General features: G+C 46.4%; 1 protein-coding gene across 1 annotated transcript in view; it reads left to right on the top strand.

Moving 5' to 3' along the window:
* The window catches only part of thsd7aa (thrombospondin, type I, domain containing 7Aa), a 771,919-nt gene that overhangs the window by 455,874 nt on the left and 293,909 nt on the right, over positions 1-22,136 (top strand). Inside the window, exons 5-6 of the mRNA XM_085988376.1 lie at positions 6,265-6,420; positions 7,180-7,383. Coding sequence (XP_085844502.1) covers positions 6,265-6,420; positions 7,180-7,383 — 360 coding nt within the window. The remainder of the gene's footprint in view (positions 1-6,264; positions 6,421-7,179; positions 7,384-22,136) is intronic.

Raw genomic sequence — 22,136 nt, 5'->3', positions numbered from 1 at the left:
AACTAAAACTGGATGAAGAGAGCACCAAATACTGTACCTTCAACACACCATTTGGCAGGTATTGTTTCCTCAGACTGCCTTTCGGGATAATATCTGCATCTGAAATCTTTCATAGAGTGATGGAACACATAATTGAAGGTCTGGAAGGAGTTCGAGTCTATGTTGATGACATCATCATCTGGGGCTCCACACTGAAAGAACACAATGAGAGACTGACTAAAGTGCTACAGAGCATGCGCCGGAATGGACTAAAGCTCAACAAAGCCAAGTGTCAGTTTGGCATCCAGGAAGTCACTTTCCTAGGAGATAATCTATCTGGTAAAGGAATAGGGCCAGATATGGAAAAAGTAAACGCCATACTCAACATGCCCAGACCCACTGACAAAAAAGGAGTGCTACGCATCATGGGGATGATAAACTTCATTGGAAAGTTCATTCCTAACTTGTCAGCCAAGACAGCCTGTCTGCGAGACCTGCTACGTAAAGCAAATGAGTTCGCATGGACAGAAAGACATGAACAAGAGTGGATGAACCGCAAAACAGTGCTGACAACCACACCTGTACTCACCTTCTTTGACCCAACAAAGAGAATCAAAGTGTCAACGGATGCATCAAAAGATGGCCTAGGCGCGGTCTTGCTACAAGCAGAGGGTAAAGATTGGAAGCCTGTTGCCTATGCCTCCAGGTCTATGACTGATTCTGAGTGTCGATACGCCCAGATTGAAAAGGAATGTCTAGGCTTGGTAGTTGGACTAGAAAAGTTCCATGGCTACATATATGGACTTCCCACCTTCACAGTTGAGGCAGACCACTGCCCACTGATTGCCATCATAAAAAAGAACCTGAATGAGATGTCTCCAAGGATTCAATGACTCATGATGAAGCTGCAAAGATATGACTTTGAACTGATCTACACACCAAGCAAAGACATAGTGTTAGCAGATGCACTGTCCCGAGCACCCACAATGAGTCATGTGAGCTCTACTGAGGAAGACGTGGATGTTCATGTGAGTATGGTCACTGCTGCGCTGCCCGTGTCAGACACAAAATCAAAGCAAATAGCAGAAGAAACAGTAAAAGATACAGTGTAACAAACAGTAATAGAGAACATTCACAATGGTTGGCCAAAAGGTTCCTGTCCAAAGTACTATCACATAAGGTCAGAGTTGAGTGTCGCAAATGGACTATTACTAAAACAGAACAGAATAGTCATTCCACAGGCTTTACGTCGAGACATGTTCAAAAGGATTCATGAGGGACACCTCGGAATTGAAAAGTGCAAAAGGAGAGCAAGAGACACTGTTTATTGGCCTGGCATAAATAAGGACATTGAGAACATGATAGGCGAATGTGAGACATGTCAGAAACACTAAAACAAACAAGCAAAGGAACCAATGATAGTAGCTGACTTACCAACAGCACCATGGCAAAAGGTTGGTATGGACCTTTTTCATTTGAATGGTAAAGACTATCGAACAGTGATTGACTACTATTCTAACTATCCTGAGATGGCGCTGCTCTCAAGCACCACAGCAAGCAGTGTCATAATGCATCTGAAATCTATCTTCCCAGGATTGCCGTTTGCGACAATGGTCCGTGCTTCAACTGCAAGGAGTGGCAACAGTTTGCAGCACAGTATGACTTTCAGCACATCACATCCAGTCCTTTGTATGCTCAGTCGAATGGTAAGGCAGAAAAAGGTGTTCAAGTTCTCAAACAGCTACTGAAGAAAGCGACAGAAAGCAAGTCTGATCCTTATCTCGCCCTGCTGAGCTACCGAGCCTCACCTTTAGACTCTGGTTCTTCACCTGCTGAACTCCTAATGGGTCGCAAATTGCGCACCATGCTACCATGCTGTGCAAAAGAAAAGCAGAGTAAGGAACTGAGACAGAGACTTCAACTGTTAAAGCTGAAACAGAAATCACACTATGACAAGTCATCCAAAACTTTGAAACCATTGACAAGGGATGATGTTGTCAGGATTGAGGATCCAGATGCATGGAACAGGAAAGCTACAGTTCTTGAGGAAGTAGGACCAAGGTCATACACTGTTAGAACTGAGGAAGGGCAGATTCTCAGGAGGAACCGCCGTTCTCTCCTAAAAACACAAGAGACTATCCAAGAGCAAATCGATGACAATGCCGCAACTGAATCTTGTCACTCACCACCAGAACAATCTAACACAAACACACATACAAGCTCTCATGAAAACACATCAGACTTACCTGTGCTGAGAAGATCCACACGTGAAGTAAAAAAGCCTGATAGACTTAATCTTTGAGTACAACGAAAACTATATTGAAAATGTATTGACTGTTGTGAAGATGTTTATGTCGTTATGATTGATTGATATTGATTTTGTTTAACCTCTAAGGAAGGGGGATGTAATGATCAGTAACATGTCATTCTAGAATGGTACACTAGGTGGAGCTGTATGTATATAAGAGTGGGCTACCCACGATGCACTAGGTTACCCACAAGGCAGTAGTTAAGATGGATGCTGTACAGAAGTCCACATGGCATGAATAAAGTGACTAGCTCAAGCTAGCTGTTCATAATGAAAACGACTAGTTATTAATGAACATAACAGGCATCTGAGTAAATATACAGCAATGGTCTTGCCTGATGTGCCTCCCATAATTGAATAGCCCTTAATGTATGCAGCCATGGTCTTGCCTGATGTGCCTCCCACAGTTGAATAGCCCTTACTGTATGCAAGGTGTGGAATGTGCGTGTATGTTTCATGAGAGGGCCATAGGTGTTGGATGAGTGTTGGGCATTGGGGTTTTAAGACCTGCTGGCCATAGAGTGAGGTTGAAATGGAGGGATGGAGAGGGTTTGAAAAAAAGCCACTCACCCTGACGACCCGAGTGAGGCCGTTGAGCTTTTTGCAACATTGAATATGGGTCCTGGGCACCATGCTCCTGGAGGAGACGTGCTGAGCCACCTCCCTCCACACTCTTCTGTAGTCGCGTGACAAAGGCCTCCTGCCACTCTCAGGGTAGAGTATAGATCTTCTGCGCTCCACCGTGCCAAGCAGAGCCTCCAAGGCCCACTCGCTGAAGCGCTGAGCTTGTTCTCTCACCCTCTCCGTAGTCCTTGGCTGGGAAATGTAATCACAGGTCTCTCCAGGCCGAGATTCAAGGCTCCAATGAGCAGGGTGTGGCTGGAGCGCAAGATCGACCCTCCCCTTTAAGAACTGGCCGGCGCCAGTGTGTCTGTGTTCCATCGCTAACTGACATCACCTGCGCTGCGCCCGCACTCTGAGTTGCGCCTCACTCCTCAGCCTTTGCACCTTATGACAAGTGTGTAGCACCTGATTTAGCTCTCAAATCACCTCCAGGGGTGATAAAAGCCAAGTTTGCAGTCGGAGGCGATAATTAGCGCCAGGCACTAAACTTTGCGCCCGGCCGATAATTGCGTCCCAAATGGGGCGATACCGAATTTCTCCCCCATTTTTTCAGAAAATAATATTTTGGGATACAGTCACTTCTTCTTAGGCAGTTCCTCGGAACTGAGGATGACTTGCTTCCACATTAAAAATTAGTTCGCAGGTGACTGATGAGTCCAATGCGGGACCTACAGTCTCTGTCACAGGCAGACGGTGGTTGAAGGGGCGGGTGGGTGAGGTGCTTGGGTTGACGTGCGCTCCTTGCGCTGCCTGCGCTTGGCTTCCACTTGCTCCTGGCGAAGAGATTCGAGGTATTCGGCGCCTTCCCGGATGCTTCTCCTCGACTTTGTGCGGTCTTGGGCCAGGGATTCCCAGGTGTCGGTGGGGATGTTACACTTATTCAAGGAGGCTTTGAGGGTGTCCTTGAAGCATTTCCTCTGCCCACCTGGGGCTCTCTTGCCATGCTGGAGCTCCGAGTAGAGCACTTGTTTTGGGAGTCTCGTATCGGGCATGCGGACAATGCGACCCATCCATCGGAGCTGATCGAGCATGGTCAAAGCTTCGGTGCTGGGGATGTTGGCCTGAGCAAGAACACTGACGTTGGTGCGCCTATCCTGTCAATGGATTTGCAGGATCTTGCGGAGGCAGCGTTGGTGGTACCTCTCCAGTGCTTTGAGGTGCCTGCTGTACATGGTCCATGTCACTGAGGCATACAGCAGGGCGGGTATCGCTGCTGCTCTGTAGACCATGAGCTTAGTGCCGGGTTTGAGGTCCTGGTCTTCAAACACTCTCTTCCTCAGGCGACCGAAGGCTGCACTGGCACACTGAAGGTGGTGTTGGACTTCGTCGTTGGTGTCTGCCCTTGTTGACAGTAGGCTCCCAAGGTATGGAAAGTGGTCCACGTTGTCCAAGGCCTTGTCGTGAATTTTGATAATCGGGGGGCAGTACTGTGTGGCGGGGGCAGGTTGTTAAAGGACCTTTGTTTTACGGATGTTTAGTGTAAGGCCCATGCTCTCGTATGCTTCAGTGAAGGTGTTGATGGTGGTTTGGAGTTCAACCTCCAAGTGAGCGCAGACGCAAGCGTCATCGCATACTGTAATTCGATGACAAAGGATGGGACGACCTTGGATCTGGACTGGAGGCGACAGAGGTTGAACAGTTTCCCGTTTGTTCTGTAAATTAGCTCCACTCCAGTGGGGAGCTTACTGAGGGTGAGATGGAGCATTGCAGCAAGGAAGATTGAGAAGAGCGTTGGTGCGATGACACAGCCTTGCTTGACCCCAGTTCGTACGTGAATTGGGTCGGTGGTGGAACCATTGGTTAGGATCACGGCCTTTGTATTTGTGTATTTTGGGATACAGTATCTGAGTAATTTCAGACATGTGGTATGTGTAGCATGCTTGGGAGGGAAAAGGTGACTTTGGACCTATGGTCCCCAAAGCTCTTTACCACTGAGGTTTTCCTCGTGTCGTGTCTGGGTCTGTTGTAGACTCATTGATAGAGATTGATTGCTGTGTTTGGAAACAATTCCACTATCGTTGCATCATGTGACTACCAGGATGGTAGAGAGTGAACAAGATGGACTATGGTCTTTTTTCATTATCTTTTGTCCCCTTTTCTGGTGATTTTGGGCAGGATAGTAGAGGAAATACAGCTGTAAAACACAAACACTGCATAAAAATGGGGATAGTTGTCATGTATGGCCACACTTTGGAAAATCTTCACAGTTTCTGCTTCATTTTAACAAGACTGCTATCAATCTTTCCAAACACATCTGCCCTTTGTCTGTCAAATAAGACTGTTGCTACAGTTGTTTGGTAGAAATCTATTCTCTTCGATATAAGATCCACCCATGGCCCCCTCCCCCGACTGATTGTGTCCCATATGCTGGGCACCCCGGGTGGAAATCAGGCTTCTGCCCTCTCCAGCTCCGGGAATTCTTGGGCTTATATATTTATATATACATGTATGGGAAAAGTTAGCAATTCTTGATTGCATTAAAGCAGAACAACAGCTCAGCAATGACAGAAAAATGGTCAGATAGCTGGTCATTATCACTCTGTTGCCAATGACTAGGAGATAGTTGTCCTCTACTCTACTATATTGTTAATGGAGGAATAAAGGGATTTTAACAAACAAATTGTTCCAGAAACAATTGGGACAAGAGGTTACTCTTCTTCTTAGGCAGTCCCTCGGAACCGAGGATGACTCGCTTCCACATTAAAAATGAGTTCGCAGGTGACTGATGAGTCCAATGTGGGACCTACAGTCTCTGTCACAGATGGGGCAGATGGTGGTTGAAGGGGTGGGTGGGTGGGGTGCTTGTGTTGACGTGCACTCCTTGCGCTGCCTGCGCTTGGATTCCGCTTGCTCCCGGCGAAGAGACTCGAGGTGTTCGGCGCCTTCCCGAATGCTTCTCCTCCACTTTGTGCGGTCTTGGGCCAGGGATTCCCAGGTGTCGATGGGGATGTTACACTTTTTCAAGGAGACATTGAGGGTGTCCTTGAAGCGTTTCCTCTGCCCACCTGGGGCTCTCTTGCTGTGCCGGAGCTCCGAGTAGAGCGCTTGTTTTGGGAGTCTCGTATCGGGCATGCGGACAATGTGACCCGTCCATCGGAGCTGATCGAGTGTGGTCAAAGCTTTGATGCTGGGGATGTTGGCCTGAGCAAGAACACTGATGTTGGTGCGCCTATCCTGCCAATGGATTACTACTCACCATTCAGAGTACACATTCTCCTTTAAGGCTCATGCTTTTTTTTGATAATTTGAAGTTATTAAAGGAAATATAAGTTGAATGATGGCTTTTTATTTGTTGTTATATCTAATGTGTAAAGCAACATATAATAATTTATTTTCTTCCTTTACACTGTCAGCTTCAAAACCTGTTGTCAACAAGCTGTGTAGTGGACCTACACCAAACACCACCCAGCTGTGTCTGATCTCCTGTCCCATTGAATGTGAAGTGTCGTCCTGGACTGCTTGGGGACCATGTACCTATGAAAGCTGTGATGATCCACAAGGAAAGAAAGGTATATTGAATCTATCATTAGCAGGATTGTAGCAAACATATAAGATATTAGTTTTTAGAATTTAAATTAGATATTGGAGAGCATAAATGTTGGGAATAGAAGCACTCTGGACAACTGAGGGCCAGATTTAAAACAGTAGCTTTAAAACAAACATAATTGGATGATTGTCTATATTTTTATTCTTTTTACTAATTTGTTCAACCTTGTGGGTCGATCTCCTCTATGCAGTAAGTATAGCAAAATCGTAAATGTGTTCTTAATAAATTAGTTTAAGATTTCACAACAGCGAGTGCACAGAGGAAATCTCCTATTTTGGAAACTACATAGCAAATATATATTTTTTAGGGGGAAAGAAGTAAATTCCAATTAAAAGACAAGCAATTTGTCCAGATTCTTTTGAAAAGACACTGATGATGTTTTAAGTGTTTAGCTTAATAAGATGTAAATGAACGCAATGATGAAATAATGTAGAAGATGCAAATGCTCCAGGCCAGCTTTTCTTCCATCAGTGCAGAATTTATGAGTTTAAATTACCTACTGATACTAACTAGAACTCTGCTTATATAATTCTTCATTTGAAAGGATCCACCCTAATGAGCCTGTGTAATTACAGATTTTGTTGAAGACTTTACTTGTGTATTGATTTAAAGAAGATTAATATAAGGGGTTGTACAGACTAAATTTACACAAGGCTGTTTTCTATTATTGGTTGTTTTGTAAACAGGAAAATGAACTAAGTAAAATTATTCCTTCCTATAGGATTTAAATTGCGGAAACGACAAATTGCCAATGAGCCTACTGGTGGGACTGGGAATTGTCCGCACTTGATTGAAGCTATCCCTTGTGATGACCCATCCTGCTACAGCTGGCAGGTTGCGAGACTGGGAGAATGTTCACCTGACAATGACAGCGAATGTGGGCCAGGCATCCAGACACCAGAAGTTCAATGTGTCAACAGCAATAGTAAGGGACTAATTTAATCTTTATTGTAAATGGATATCTGAGGGCAGTCCTTTCACTTGTATGTTGAAACACACATTTTTCATCCACTGAGAATTGTACATGGTGAACTGGGTTTCTGATTTGTTGCTGTCTCCAGTGTTATATGAGAAGTTTTTAAGGATGTTTTAACTCACTGATTGAAGTCTCCCTTAGCTTCAGTCTGTGTTTTAGTAAAATGATTCAGTTCAGATTTCTAGTTAAACATCTACAATGCATTAGCACCTGTGTGATGAGATCTTTGTTTCTGCTGCTTACCTTTAATGCCTGATTTCACTGTCTATGTATTTGTAGGTTACTGACCCTAGATTAGTTGTTAGAAGCCATGGTAAGTGTGGGTTAGGCACAAGCCTTTGGCCTCTGGGACTTAGCTTCAAATGCAGACCAAACTGATGGGATGAATGCCTCCTGTCTGCTGGCTTTAAGCATGCTATGTGAATGAAGTTTGGGTAGTCTCAAATCAGTTCCGAGTGGGCATGGGCACACTGAATAAAACAGCCCATTATTCTGCACTTAAGGCAGTAAACTGGCAATCTCATGCAGAATAGACACAAAATGATTGGTGTAGAAAATTGAAAGATGTCACACAGTACAGTGGAGGTGCTGCTTTGAGGTTGGAGCTGAGGTACATTATTGGAACATTATTGCTTTATCCTGTGTGTAACCATGTCATAACTGACCCACCAGTACAAAATAATGGCCCAAAATTCTAAGCACAAATTTAAAAAGAATCAGAAATTGTCTCTGTATATTTGGTCTGTCCTCTTCCTGATCACAGTGCAGGTCACTTTCACCAGCAACTAAACTACCAGTGGCCAAAAAATGTAGTCACCACCAATTTGTTCGAAACTTTCCCACTTATCATGTACTACAAGTACAGCACCTAGTAAACCTGAAGTCAGTGGGGATCAGGGAAAAATCTCCAGAGCCTGGAGTCATACGTGGCACAAAGGAAGGCAGTTGTGGTTGTTGGAGGGCAAACATTGCAGCCCCAGGACATTGCTGCTTGAGTACCTCAGGGCAGTGTCCTCAGCCCAACCATCTTCAGCTTCTTCATCAATGACCTTCTCTAAGGGCAGACTGAGGCTGTTCACTAATGATTGCTGTCTTCAGTTCAATTTGCAGTTCCTCGGAAAATGAAGCAGTCCATGCCCGCATGCAGCAAGGTATGGACAATATTCAGGCTTGGGCTGATAAATGGCAAGTAACATTCGCCCCACGCAGCAGCAGAATTCTATTCCACCACAATCTGTAACCTCATTGCTCAGTATATCCTTCACACTACCATTCTACCATTACCATCAGGCCAGGGGACAAACCCTGGCTCAATGAGGAGTGTAGAAGAGCATGCCAGGAGCAGCACCAGACCTACCTAAAAATTAACTGCTAACCTGGGGAAGCTACAACGCAGGACTAAATGCTAAACAGCGGAAACAGCCTGCTATAGACAGAGATAAGCCATCCCTCAACCAACAGATTAAATCAAAGCTTTGCAGTCCTGCCACATCCAGTCGTGAATGGTGGTGGACAAATAAACAACTAACGGGAGGAGGAGGCTCCATGAACATCTCCATCGTCAAAGATGGTGGAGCCCAGCACGTGAGTGCAAAAGACAAGGCTGAAACATTCGCAACCAACTTCAGCCAGACGTGCCGAGTGCATGATCCATATCAGCCTCCTCCTGAGGTCCCCACCATCACAGAAGCCAGTCTTCAGCCAATTCGATTCACTCCACGTGATATCAAAAAACAGCTGACACACAGGATACAGCAAAAGCTATGGGCCCTGACAACATCCCAGCTATCCTGCTGAAGACTTGTGCTCCAGAACTAGCCGCGCCTCTAGCCAAGCTGTTCCAGTATAGCTACAACACTGGTATCCTTGTACAAGAATCACTGAAAGTTAACATGCAGGTACAGCAAGCAATTAGGAAAGCAAATGGTATGTTGGCCTTTATTACAAGAGGATTTGAGTATAAGAGTAAAGATGCCTTACTGCAATTATGTAGGGCGAGACCACACCTGGAGTATTGTGTATAGTTTTGGTCTCCTTACCTAAGGAAGGATATACTTGCCATGGAGGGAGTGCAACGAAGGTTCACCAGACTGGTTCCTGGGATGGGAGGAATTGTCCTATGAGGAGAGATTGAGTAGACTAGGCCTATATTGTCTAGAGTTTAGAAGAATGAGAGGTGATCTCATTGAAACATACAAAACTATTACAGGGCTTGACAGGATAGATGCAGAGAGGATGTTTCCTCTGGATGGGGAGTCTAGAACCAGGGGTCACAGTCTCAGAATAAAGGGTCGGCCATTTAGGACTGAGATGAGGAGAAATGTCTTCACTCAGAGGGTGGTGAATCTTTGAAATTCTCTACCCCAGAGGGCTGTGGCGGCTCAGTCGTTGAGTATATTCAAGACAGAGATCGATAGATTTTTGAATATTAAGGGAATCCAGGGATATGGGGAGCGGGTAGGAAAGTGGAGTTGAGGTAGAAGATCAGCCATGATCTTATTGAATGGCGGAGAAGGCTCAAAGGGCCAAATGGCCTACTCCTGCTCCTATTTCGTTTGTTCTTATGTATCTACCCAATAATGTGGAAAATTCCCCTGTTATGTCCTGTCCAAAAAAGCAGGACAAATCCAATCCATCCAATTGCCACCACATTAGTCGATTCTCAATCACCAGCAAAGTGAGGGACGGTGTGGTCGACAGTGCTATCAAGCGCACTTACTTACCAATAACCTGTTCACCGATGCTCAGTTTGGGTTCCACCAGGACCACTTGGCTGTAGACCTTATTACAGCCTTGGTCCAAACATGGACAAATGAGCTGAATTCCAGGGGTGAGGTGAGAGTGACTGCCCTTGACATCAAGGCAGCATTTGACAGAGTGTGGCATCAAGGAGACCTAGTAAAACTGAAGCCAATGGGAATCGAGGGGTAAACACTCCACTGGCTGGAGTCATACCTAACACAAAGGAAGATGGTTGTGGTTGTTGGAGGCCAATCAATCAGGACATCGCTGCAGGAGTTCCTCAGGGCAGTGTCCTAGGCCCAACTATCTTTAGCTGCTTCATCAATGACTTCCCCTTCATCATAAGGTCAGAAGTGGGGATGTTTGCTGATGATTGCAGTGTTCAGTTCCATTCGCAAGTTCTCAGATAATGAAGTAATCCGTCCCCGCATGCAGCAAGACCTGGATGACATTCAGGCTTGGGCTGATAAGTGGCAAGTAACACTTGCACCACACAAGTGCCAGGCAATGACTATCTCCAACAAGAGAGAATGTAACCACCGTCCCTTGACATTCAAAGGCATTACAATCGCCAAATTCCCCACCATCAACATCCTGGGGGGTCACCACAAGACCAGAAACTTAACTGGACCAGCTACATAAATATTGTGGCTACAAGAGCAGGTCAGAGGCTGGGTATTCTGCGGCAAGTGACTCACCTCCTGATTCCCCAAAGCCTTTCCACCATCTACAAAGCACAAGTCAGATGTGTGATGGAATACTCTCCACTTGCCTGGATGAGTGCAGCTCCAACAACACTCAAGAAGCTCGACACCATCCAGGACAAAGCAGCCCACTTGATTGGCACCCCATCCACCACCTTAAACAGTCACTCCCTCCACCGCCGGCACACCATGGCCGCAGTGTGTACCATCTATAAAATGCACTAGAGCAACCCGCCAAGGCTTCTTCGACAGCACCTCCCAAACCTGCGACCTCTATCATCTAGAAGGACAAGGGCAGCAGGCACATGGGAGCACCATCACCTCCAAGTTCCCCTCCAAGTCACACACCATCCTGACTAGGAAATATGTTGCCGTTCCTTCATCGTCGCTGGGTCAAAATCCTGGAACTTGCTCCCTAATAGCACTGTGGGAGTACCTTCACCACACGGATTGCAGCAGTTCAAGAAGGCGGCTCACCACCACCTTCTCAAGGACAATTAAGGATGCGCAATAAATCCTGGCCACGCAAGCGATGCCCACATCCCATGAATGAATAAAAAAAAGCACTGCCCCTTGACATTCAATGGCATTACCATCACGGATACCCCACCATCAACATCCTGGGAGCTGACCATTGACCAGAAGCTCAATGGGATCAGCCACATAAATGCTGTGGCTACTAAAGCAGTTCAGAAGCTGGGTATTCTGTGGTAAGTGGCTCATCTTCCTGACTCTCCAAAGCCTCTCCATCACCTACAAAGAAAGACTTGCATTTCTTTCACGCCTTTTACAACCTCGGGATGTCCCAAAGCACTTTTCAGCCAATGAAGTACTTTTGAAGTGTAGTCACTGTTGCAAGACACAAGTCAGAAGTGTGATGGAATTATCTTCACTTACTTAGATAGGTGCAGCTGCAACAACACTCAGGAAGCTTGTCACCATCCAGGACCAAGCAGCCTGCTTGATCAACACTTCATCCACTAGCCTAAACATCAACCCCCTCTATCACTGGCATATCGTGGCTGCAGTGTGTATAATCAACAGGATACACTGCAGCCAAGGCTTCTTCAGCAGCATTTCCAAAACCCACAAATTTCACCACCTAGAAGGGCAAGTGCAGCAGTTGTAGAGGAACAGCAGCACCTCCAAGTTCCCTCCTGAGTCACACACCATCCTGACTTGGACATATATATAGATCACCATTCCTCCACTATCACTGGATAAAAATCCTGGAAATCCCTACCTAACAGTATTGTGGGTGTACCTTCACCACACAGATTGTAGCTGTTCATGAAGAGGGCCCACCACCACCTTCCAAAGGGCATCTAGTGATGGGCAATTTGGCGTTGCCAGCAATGCTCACACCCTAAGAATGATTTTTAAAAACGTGTGCACAGAGTAGTCCAGTCTAGCTTGGGTTATTGCTCGTCCATGGAAATCCCATTATTCTATGTTAGGAAAAAGGTTATTACTATTGCTTTAATGTATGGAAAAACCCTACAGTCCCAAATTAGAAGAACAAAACAATGGCCCATAATTTGTGGCCCCTACGGCGCATATGAGGTGCATACGCACCCATAAGAGCTGCAAAAGTTCTGCGTTCTCGCGCGCAAATTACATGTGTGAAAACCCGGAACTTGCGATCAGTCAAGAATTTTCTTGACAGATCCAACGCATCCCCAGGAAAGAACATCCGCGGGCGGAGAGTTGGGCTATTTGCCCAACTTCTGTCTCGCGAATGCCCGTGAAATTCTTACGTCTGCTTTTACCAGCGTAAGAGTTTAAAAAGACATAAACATACATTTTTTTCAATCATTTATACATTAAAAACCTGTAAAATTAGGTAAATTTATTTTTAGCCCCTTTAAAACATCTAAATTTATTTTTCAAAAAATTTAATATTTGTTTTAAATATTTAATTAAATGACATTTTAATTAATTTTAAATATATAATTTAAAAAAAAATTATTTGATGTGTAGATGTATTTTTTGGAGTATTCCCATTCATGCTTATGGGGTTTCCATACATACGGAATCCCCATAAGCATGAATGGGGAGCCCCCTTCTTTCATTCATTGAGCCGACCTACGAACCGCCTGCGCCCCGGGATACGTGAGCCTCTACCCGCGGGTACCTGGAGAGGCCCAGGACTGTGAATCTCTGTATCTCCCAGACCACTAGGTACATGGGCATTTTATTTGCGGATCAGAGGCATTTCCCCGCGGGAAGCCTCCGACCACAAATTCAGGGCCATTATTTCACAAGATGTTAAACTACTAAAGCTTGGGCTTGTGTTTATGTTTTGCCAATTTAGGAATGAATGTAATGTGGTGGACCATGGAAACTAGATTGATTCATAATTGAATGACTTATTTGATTCTCATTGGTGTCAGCCCTATCTCAGTGGTAGCAATCTCAGCTCTGAGTTAGAAGATTGTAGGTTCAAGTTCCACTCCAAAGGCTTGAGCATATAATGTAGACTAGCACTTCAGTGCAGTACTGACGGAGAGCTACACTATTGAAAGTGCCAACCTTTGGAGGAGATGTTAAACCATCTGCTCTCTCAGGTGGATGCAAAAGACCTCAGGGAACTATTTGAAGAAGAGCAGGGGAGTTCTCCCGGTGTCTTGCGAATATTTATTCCTCAACCAACATTACTGAAACAGATGATCTGGGCATTTATTGCATTGCTGTTTGTGGGACCTTGCTGTACGTAAATAGGCTGCCGTGTTTCTTACATTACAACAATGACTACACTTCAAAAGTACTTCATTGACCGTAAAGTGCTTTGGGACATCCTGAGGTCATGAAAGGCGCTATATGAATGCAAGTTGTTTCTTCTTTCATTCTAAGCTGAAACATGTGGCATCAAAATCGTGGTGCATGTTCTCTGGATGATGTAACTTGTCTATTCGGCATAATATTGTTTAGATCTTCTCTGCCTTTCAGTAGTGGATAATAAAGTGAGCCCTGACACCTACTTAGTACCTCTTCTATACTAAATTTCTGTCATTTTTCCACAAAGTTTGATGAATCAATAGTTTCTCTGTACATGTGTACAAATCAAAAAACAGTTCTCAGTTGTGTGGGGAGTGCATTGAGTAATTGAGTGGGTGAGACACTGTCCTTTTGAGCTCTGAGATCTGGTTTCAATCCAGCCCGTACTAATGGAATTGAAGTCTTCAGTGTCTTGTATGGCTCATCCTGTTTGAAATGAGATTGGGCAATTGCTGGTAGCCATGGTCCCACAGCACATTCTGCAGTAACTGGCAATCTCATTCAGAAAGACTACAGGTTAGTATAGAAAATGGAAAACTAATACATCGGTGCAGTAATGGGTACTCTCCTGAGACTGGGGCTGAGGCACATTGTTGGGATACAGTACTTAACAATGGATGCTCAAAATGGGAAAGGTCCATTCTCCAGCACTGACATCCCTCACATTGATGAGCATAAAAACTAAGGGTGGATTTTCCTCGTAGCGGTTCGGTAGTGGACATCTGCCCGCCCCCGACCCCAATACAACCCAGACCCATTTTCCTGGCTTGCAGCCCACTGTAGAGGCAGGGCGGGCTCCCAGCAGGGTCCACTGCCACAAAGCATGCAAATCAAAGTGATGCTGCAGCTAGATACCACTGCAGAACCAGAAGATGTGGCTGGGTATTTAAAGGAGCAGAAAATCCCTGAATAGGAGAAGGGAAAACTTCTATTTGGCCTCAGCTGAGACCAAAAAAAGTGTAAATTAAAAAAAAAAAAAATATTAAAAATAAATTTAAAAAACAGTAAATCTATTGATTTGAATGAAGGGAGAGGATGAATCCCTTAGGCCCCCCTTCCTCCATTAGGAGATTTTGGTCTTTGGATATTACTGCTTTCCACCAGGCAGTCCTGGGGGGTGGGCAGCAGTAAGAGGAGCGAATGGGAGAAACATGAGCCAGGAAGCCAGACCTTGTAGCGGGTAGGGTTGGGGCAGCCAATGGCAGTCGAGGGAGGAAAAAACAAGCAGTAAAATAACTTGTAGATTTCTGAAGGTGAATGTTAGAACTGGAGCCAAACATAGATAGCAATTCAAATGGATTTTGAGGTAAAAGTAAAATTGGGGGCTAAATTCGGTTGGTTTGCACCTCCCATTAGCGCCCTAAGAGGGCTAATGGGGCACAAATCAACTAGTGCCTGGGCGCGGTGCCGCTAACGCCTCCCGCGAAATTCAGCAGGAGTTTAGCGGCGGCGCTAACCGTTAGCGCCGCGCTGCGCCACCAGCGATGACGTCATCACCATGCGCAGCCCCCTGCTCGCGCCCCGGCTGTAATATTGGGTGGCGCCCCCCGACTTACCAGTAGATGCTATGTCCGCCGGGGTCCAGGGGGCCTACCTGTGGCCGGGGCGGTGCTAGTTAAAGGGGAGGTGCCGGGCGGACATTTTTGTTGCTGGCCGCCTACCAGCACCTGCCCCCGTTGCTGTTTCCGGCCCCCGTGAAGCCCACCCCGGGGGGTGTTGGCTACACTCCGTGAGCCCAGCACTCCTCTTGAGTGCCGGGCTCGTTTGCTGGCACTCCTGATCCCTGGTGGTCCAGCTTGGTGCCAGGACGCATTGCACCAAGCCCCTCCCCTTTAATAAGGGGAGGAAGGCCTGCAGTACCGCGGCGCAACGTGCGTTGCGGCACATAGCACCACGATATTGGCCCACAGCGCCCCAAGAGGGACGCAGGGCGCTTCCAGTAGCGCCCCTCCTCCCTCTCGGGGCGCTCCCTGGGAAAATTGGACGCGGGGGCGCTAACTTTTTCGGGGCGCTAAAATTAGCACCCCGGCAAAGATGGGCGCTACCCAATTTTTACCCCTTACTGTTCTAATTAAAGGGAAATGATTAATTTTTGCTTAACACAAGACAAACAAACATGATTGACTTCTGAAGCCACAGTCAACATGTTTCTAGAAAAAAAAAAGAAAATGCTGGAAATACTCAGCAGGTCAGGCAGTTTTTGTGGAGAGAGAATCAGAGTTAACGTTTCAAATCATAGACCTTTCATCAGAACTGGGGTGGATCCGAAACATGAAGGATGGAATTTAAGCTGGAATCCACGTGGAATAAGTCGGAGCTGGAGACAGTTTTTAGGAAAGAATGTTTTAGTCAGAGCGATGTAGCAAATCATTTAAACATGATGTTGCTCATTATTCAACCCAGCAGTGAGTATGAATTACACATAAATTTTGAGAAAAAAATATAACTGCAGGCAATTGTATAGTTAAAACAAGAAAACCTTGCATAAATTTACAATTCATGGTTAGCCAAAAGGGTTGCCTGGATACCTGTTATAGGACTAACACCAACTGCTGTTTCCTTGTGAAAGTGGGTGGGGGTGGGGAGGAAGGATTGCTACTGAAAAGCTGCTATCATAGTAAGAAAAGGAGCTAGAGCATCAGTGAAGAACTGCATTGAAACTCCAGTGAAAGCGGGATGAATACAAAGATTTTTCTTTTTTTATGTACATTCATGGGATAAGGCCATCATTTATTGCCCATCCCTAATTGCTCTTGATAAGGTGGTGATGAGCCGCCTTCTTGAACCACTGCAGCCCATGTGGTGAAGGTACTCCCACAGCGCTGTTAGGGAGGGAGTTGCAGGAATTTGACCCAGTGATGATGAAGAATTGGCGATATACTTCTAAGTCAGGATGTTGTGTGACTTGGAGGGGAAATTGGAGGTGGTGGTGTTCCCATGCGCCTGCTGCCCTTGTCCTTCTAGATGGTAGAGGTTGCGGGTTTGGGAGGTGCTGTCAAAGAAGCCTTGGCGAGTTGCTGCAGTGCATCTTGTAGATGGTACACACTGCAGCCACGGTATGTCGGTGGTGGAGGGAGTGAATGTTTAAGGTGGTGGATGGGATGCCAAACAAACGGGCTGCTTTGTCCTGGATGGTGCCGAGCTTCTTGCGTGTTGTTGGAGCTGCCCTCATCCAGGCAAGTGGAGAGTATTCCATCACACTCCTGACTTGTGCCTTGTAGATGGTGGAAAGGCTTTCAGAAGTCAGAGGGTGAGATGCTCACCACAGAATACCTAGCCTCTGACCTGCTCTTGTAGCCACAGTATTTATATGGCTGGTCCAGTTAAGTTTCTGGTCAGTAGAGACCCCTAGGATGTTGATGGTGGTGGATTCGGTGATAGTAATGCCATTGCATATCAAGGGGCAGTGGTTAGACTCTCGTTTGTTGGAGAAAGTCAACATGGATTTACAAAAGTTAAATCGTACTTGACTAATCTACTGGAATTTTTTGAGGATGTAACTGGTAGAATAGATAAGGGAGAACCAGTGTATGTGGTGTATTTGGACTTTCAGAAGGCTGTTGATAAGGTCCCACCTAAGAGATTAGCGTGTAAATTTAAGGCACATGGGATTGGGGGTAAGGTACTGACTTGGATAGAGAACTGATTGGCAGACAGGAAGCAAAGAGTTGGAATAAATGGGTCTTTTTCCGAGTGGCAGGCAGTGACTAGTGGGGTACCGCAGGGATCGGTGCTAGGACCCCAGCTATTCACAATATATATTAATGATCTAGACAAGGGAACTCGATGCAATATCTCCAAGTTTGCAGATGACACAAAGCTGGGTGGGCGTGTGTGCTGTGAGCAGGATGCCGAGAAACTCCAGTATGATTTGGACAAGTTGGGTGATTGGGCAGATGCATGGCAGATGCAGTATAATGTGGATAAATGCGAGGTTATCCACTTTGGTGGCAAAAACAGGAAGGCAGATTATTATCTGAACGGCAATAGATTGCGAGAAGGGGAAGTGCAATGAGACCTGGGTGTCCTTGTGCACCAGTCGCTGAAGGTAATCATGCAGGTGCAGCAGGCGGTTAAGAAGGCAAATGGTATGTTGGCCTTCATAGCGAGAGGATTCCAGTACAGGAGCAAGGATCTCTTGCTGCAGTTGTACAGGGCCTTGGTGAGACCACACCTTGAGTATTGTGTGCAGTTTTGATCGCCTTATCTGAGGAAGGATGTTCTTGCCATGGAGGGAGTGCAGCGAAGATTCACCAGACTGATAGCTGGGATGGCAGGAATGACGCATGAGGAGAGATTGGGTCGATTGGGCTTATATTCGCTGGAGTTTAGAAGAATGAGAGGGGATCTCATTGAAACTTATAAAATTCTAACAGGACTAGACAGACTAGATGCAGGAAGGATGTTCCCGATGGTGGGGGAGTCCAGAACGAGGGGTCACAGTCTAAAGATAAGCGGTAAGCCATTTAGGACTGAGATGAGGAGGATGTTTTTCACCCAGAGATGGTGAACCTGTGGAATTCTCTACCACAAAAGGCAGTTGAGGCCAATTCATTAAATATATTCAAGAAGGAGTTAGATATTTTTCTTAAGGCTAAAGGGATCAAGGGATATGGGGAGAAAGCAGGGACAGGGTACTGAATTTGGATGATCAGCCATGATTTCATTAAATGGTGGAACAGGCTTGAGGGGCTGAATGGCCTACTCCTGGTCCTATCTTCTATGTTTCTATGTTTCTATGAGATAGTCATTGCCTGGCACTTATGTGGCACGAATCAGCCACTTATCAGCCCAAGCCTGAATGTTGTCCAGGTCTTGCTGCATGCGGGCATAGACTGCTACATTGGCCCAGAAATTGGTGTCGGGGGCTTCCCGCGGGTGCAAGCCCCCGACCTACACTTACATAGCGCGCTGACAGTTGAAGCCTGGCCCTGCGTGCATTTCCTGTCAGTGGCCCGGTTCAGCTCCCGGCGCGCTGTGCGTGCGTGATCCAGCGGCGTAGTTAGTTCGATGAGCCGGCTGGGATCACGTGAGCACTGGGCAACCAATCGGAAGTTGCAAAAGTTAATTCATGAGTTTGATAGTAAGAACTGTCAAACTCATGAAAACTCCAGGCGCCCAAAACAGTACTTAAACTTCAAATAAAAGTTTTAAAAAATCCCACTAATTAAATGAACTATTAATAACTGTAAAAAAACTAATTTAAACAATTATTCACATTTTTGAAAAAAAATTTTTTTTTTAAATCGGGTCTAAAAATACACTTACCTTACTGTAAAGTCTTTAAAAATAATAAACCTGTGGAAAAAAAATTCTAACTTTAATTAATAGACCACTTACCTTTTAAAACTAAGTACTTACGTCTGCTTTTTTCTCGCGTAAAAGCTGGAGGCCTTATCGCACGGGCAACCCTGTAAAAAAAAAAGGAATTTCAGCGCGCACGCGCAGACTCCTGAGCACACGCGTTCCACCTCTGAACCCCTTGGTTCAGAGGAAAGGAAATGCCGGTTTTCCGCGCATGCGCTGTACATGCTGAAAATCAGCACTTCCATCGGGCCCACGCATGAGTACACGGTGCTTACTCACGCGTTGGGACCCGAATTACTGGGCCATTATCTTAGGAGTTGTGAATGGCGCTGAACACTGTGCAATCATCAGCGAACATCCCCACATCTGACCTTATGTTGGAGGGAAGGTCATTGATGAAGCAGCTGAAGATGGTTGGGCCTAGGACACTGCCCTGAGGAACTCCTGCAGCGATATCCTGGGGCTGAGATGATTGACCTGCAACCACCACAACCATCTTCCTTTGTGCTAGGTCTGACTCCAGCCAGTGGACAGTTTTCCCCCCGATTCCCATTGACTTCAGTTTTACTAGGGCTCCTTGACGCCACACGATGCCAAATGCTGCCTTGGTGTCAAGGGCAGTCACTCTCACCTCACCTCTGTAATTCAGCTCCTTTGGCCATGTTTGGACGAAGGCTGTAATGTTGTCTGGAGCTGAGTGGTCCTGATGGAACCCAAACTGGGCATCAGTGAGCAGGTTATTGGTGAGTAAGTGCCGCTTGCTAGCACTGTCGATGACACCTTCCATCATTTTGCTGATGATTGAGAGTAGACTGATGGGGCGGTAATTGGCCGGATTGGATTTGTCCTGCTTTTTGTGGACAGGACATACCTGGGCAGTTTTCCACATTGTCGGATAGATTACAGTGTTGTAGCTGTACTGGAACAGCTTGGCTAGAGGAGCGGCTAGTTCTGGAGCACAAGTCTTCAGCACGACAGCCATGATGTTGTCAGGGCCCATAGCCTTTGCTGTATCCAGTGTGCTCAGCCATTTCTTGATATCACGTGAAGTGAATCGAATTGGCTGAAGACTGGCTTCTGTGATGGTGGGGACCTCAGGAGGAGGCCGATATGGATCATCCACTCGGCACTTCTGGCTGAAGATGGTTGCAAACACTTCAGCCTTGCCTTTTGCACTCACGTGCTGGGCTCCACCATCATTGAGGATGGGGATATCCATGGATCCTCCTCTTCCCGTTTGTTGTTTAATGGTTCACCATCATTCACGACTGGATATGGCAGGACTGCAAAGTTTTGATCTGATCCGTTGATTGTGGGATCGCTTAGCCCTGTCTATAGCATGCTGTTTCTGCTTTTTAGCATGCATGTAGTCCTGTGTTGCAGCTTCCCCAGGTCGGCACCTTATTTTTAGGTACACCTGTTGCTGCTCCTGGCATGCTCTTCTACACTCCTTATTGAACCAGGGTTGGTCCCCTGGCTTGATGTTAATGGTAGAGTGAGGGATATGCTGGGCCTTGAGGTTACAGATTGTGGTAGAATACAAGTCTGCTGCTGCTGATGGCCCACAGAGCCTCATGGATGCCCAGTTTTGAGCTGCTAGATCTGTACTGAATCTGTCCCATTTGGCTCGGTGGTAGTGCCACACAACACGATGGAGGGTATCCTCAGTGTGAAGATGGGACTTCGTCTCCACAATGACTGTGCAGTGGTCACTGCTGCCAATACTGTCATGGAAAGATGCATCTGCGACAGGTAGATTGGTGAGTACGAGGTCAAGTAGGTTTTTCCCTCGTGTTGGTTCTCTCACCACCTGCCGCAGGCCCTGACTGGCAGCTATGTCCTTCAGGACTCGGCCAGTTTGGTCAGTGGTGGTGCTCCTGAGCCACTCTTGGTGATGGACATTGAAGTCCCCCACCCAGAGTACATTCTGTGCCCTTGCTTCTCTCAGTGCTTCTTCCAAGTGGTGTTCAACATGGCGGAGTACTGATTCTTCAGCTGTGGGTGGGCGATAGGTGGTAATCAGCAGGAGGTTTCCTCGCCCATGCTTGACCTGAAGCCATGAAACTTCATGGGGTCCGGAGTCAATGTTGAGGACTCCCAGGGCCACTCCTTCCTGACTGTATACCACTGTGCCACCACCCCTGGTGTGTCTGTCCTGTTGGTGGGACTGGACAAACCCAGCGATGGTGATGGAGGAGTCTGGGACATTGGCTGAAAGATATGATTCTGTGAGTATGACTATGTCAGGCTGTTGCTCAACTAGCCTGTGGGACAGCTCTCCCAATTTTGGCTCAAGTCCCTAGATGTTGGTGAGGAGGACTTCGCAGGGTTGACTGGGCTGGGTGTGCCGTTGTCGTGTCCGTAACCGGTGCCGAGATCGATGCCGGGTGGCCTGTCCGGTTTTATTTTTATTATTGTTTCTTGTAGCAGTTTGTTACAACTGAGTGGCTTGCTAGGCCATTTCAGAGGGCAGTTAAGAGTCAGCCACATTGCTGTGGGTCTGGAGTCACATATAGGCCAGACCAGGTAAGGACGGCAGATTTCCTTCCCTAAAGGACATTCGTGAACCAGATGGGTGTGGTAAACCACTGTTATAGTTATCACTGTATATTGTTCTCACTGTTCTCACTGTCACATCACTACACGAGGTCGCCTCTTGTCGCACTGTTATACCTGGGCTGACCACCTCCGACTCCGCCCATTACCTGCCCAGGTATAAAGGTAGCTGACTGGCTAGTATTCCTCCCTGTTGGATCGGATCACCCACGAGGGTGGGCTCTGTTATTTAGCCAATAAAAACCTTCAGTTACGTTCTTAACTCGTCGCCTTTTATTGGACTAATTGATAGGCATATCAATTTTATTGGCTAAATTTTAAAGATGTCTGATAATGAACAGCAACAGCAAGGAGCTCACCCAGCAGCACAGCAACAGCAGCCTCCAGACAACGGGCCACACCAGCCGGCTTGGCTGCAAGCCTTGAAACCACCATACCTGGATCTAAACCCACAGGCACCAAACTCAGCCAACGACTTCAAACACTGGCTGGACTGCTTCGAATCGTACCTGGAGGAAGCCGTCGTCCCTCAGAGATCCAAACTAAGAGTCCTGAAAGCCCAAGCGAGCCCGAGAGTATATACACTCATCCAGGACATGACTACGTACGACGACG

The sequence above is a fragment of the Somniosus microcephalus genome, chromosome 5, assembly GCF_052327205.1.
Source record: "Somniosus microcephalus isolate GS21.2 chromosome 5, FLI_Smic_1.0, whole genome shotgun sequence".
Classification (NCBI taxonomy): Eukaryota; Metazoa; Chordata; class Chondrichthyes; order Squaliformes; family Somniosidae; genus Somniosus; species Somniosus microcephalus.
The sequence above is the reverse complement of the archived record's forward strand: the minus strand, read 5'-3'. Positions and strand labels throughout refer to the sequence as shown.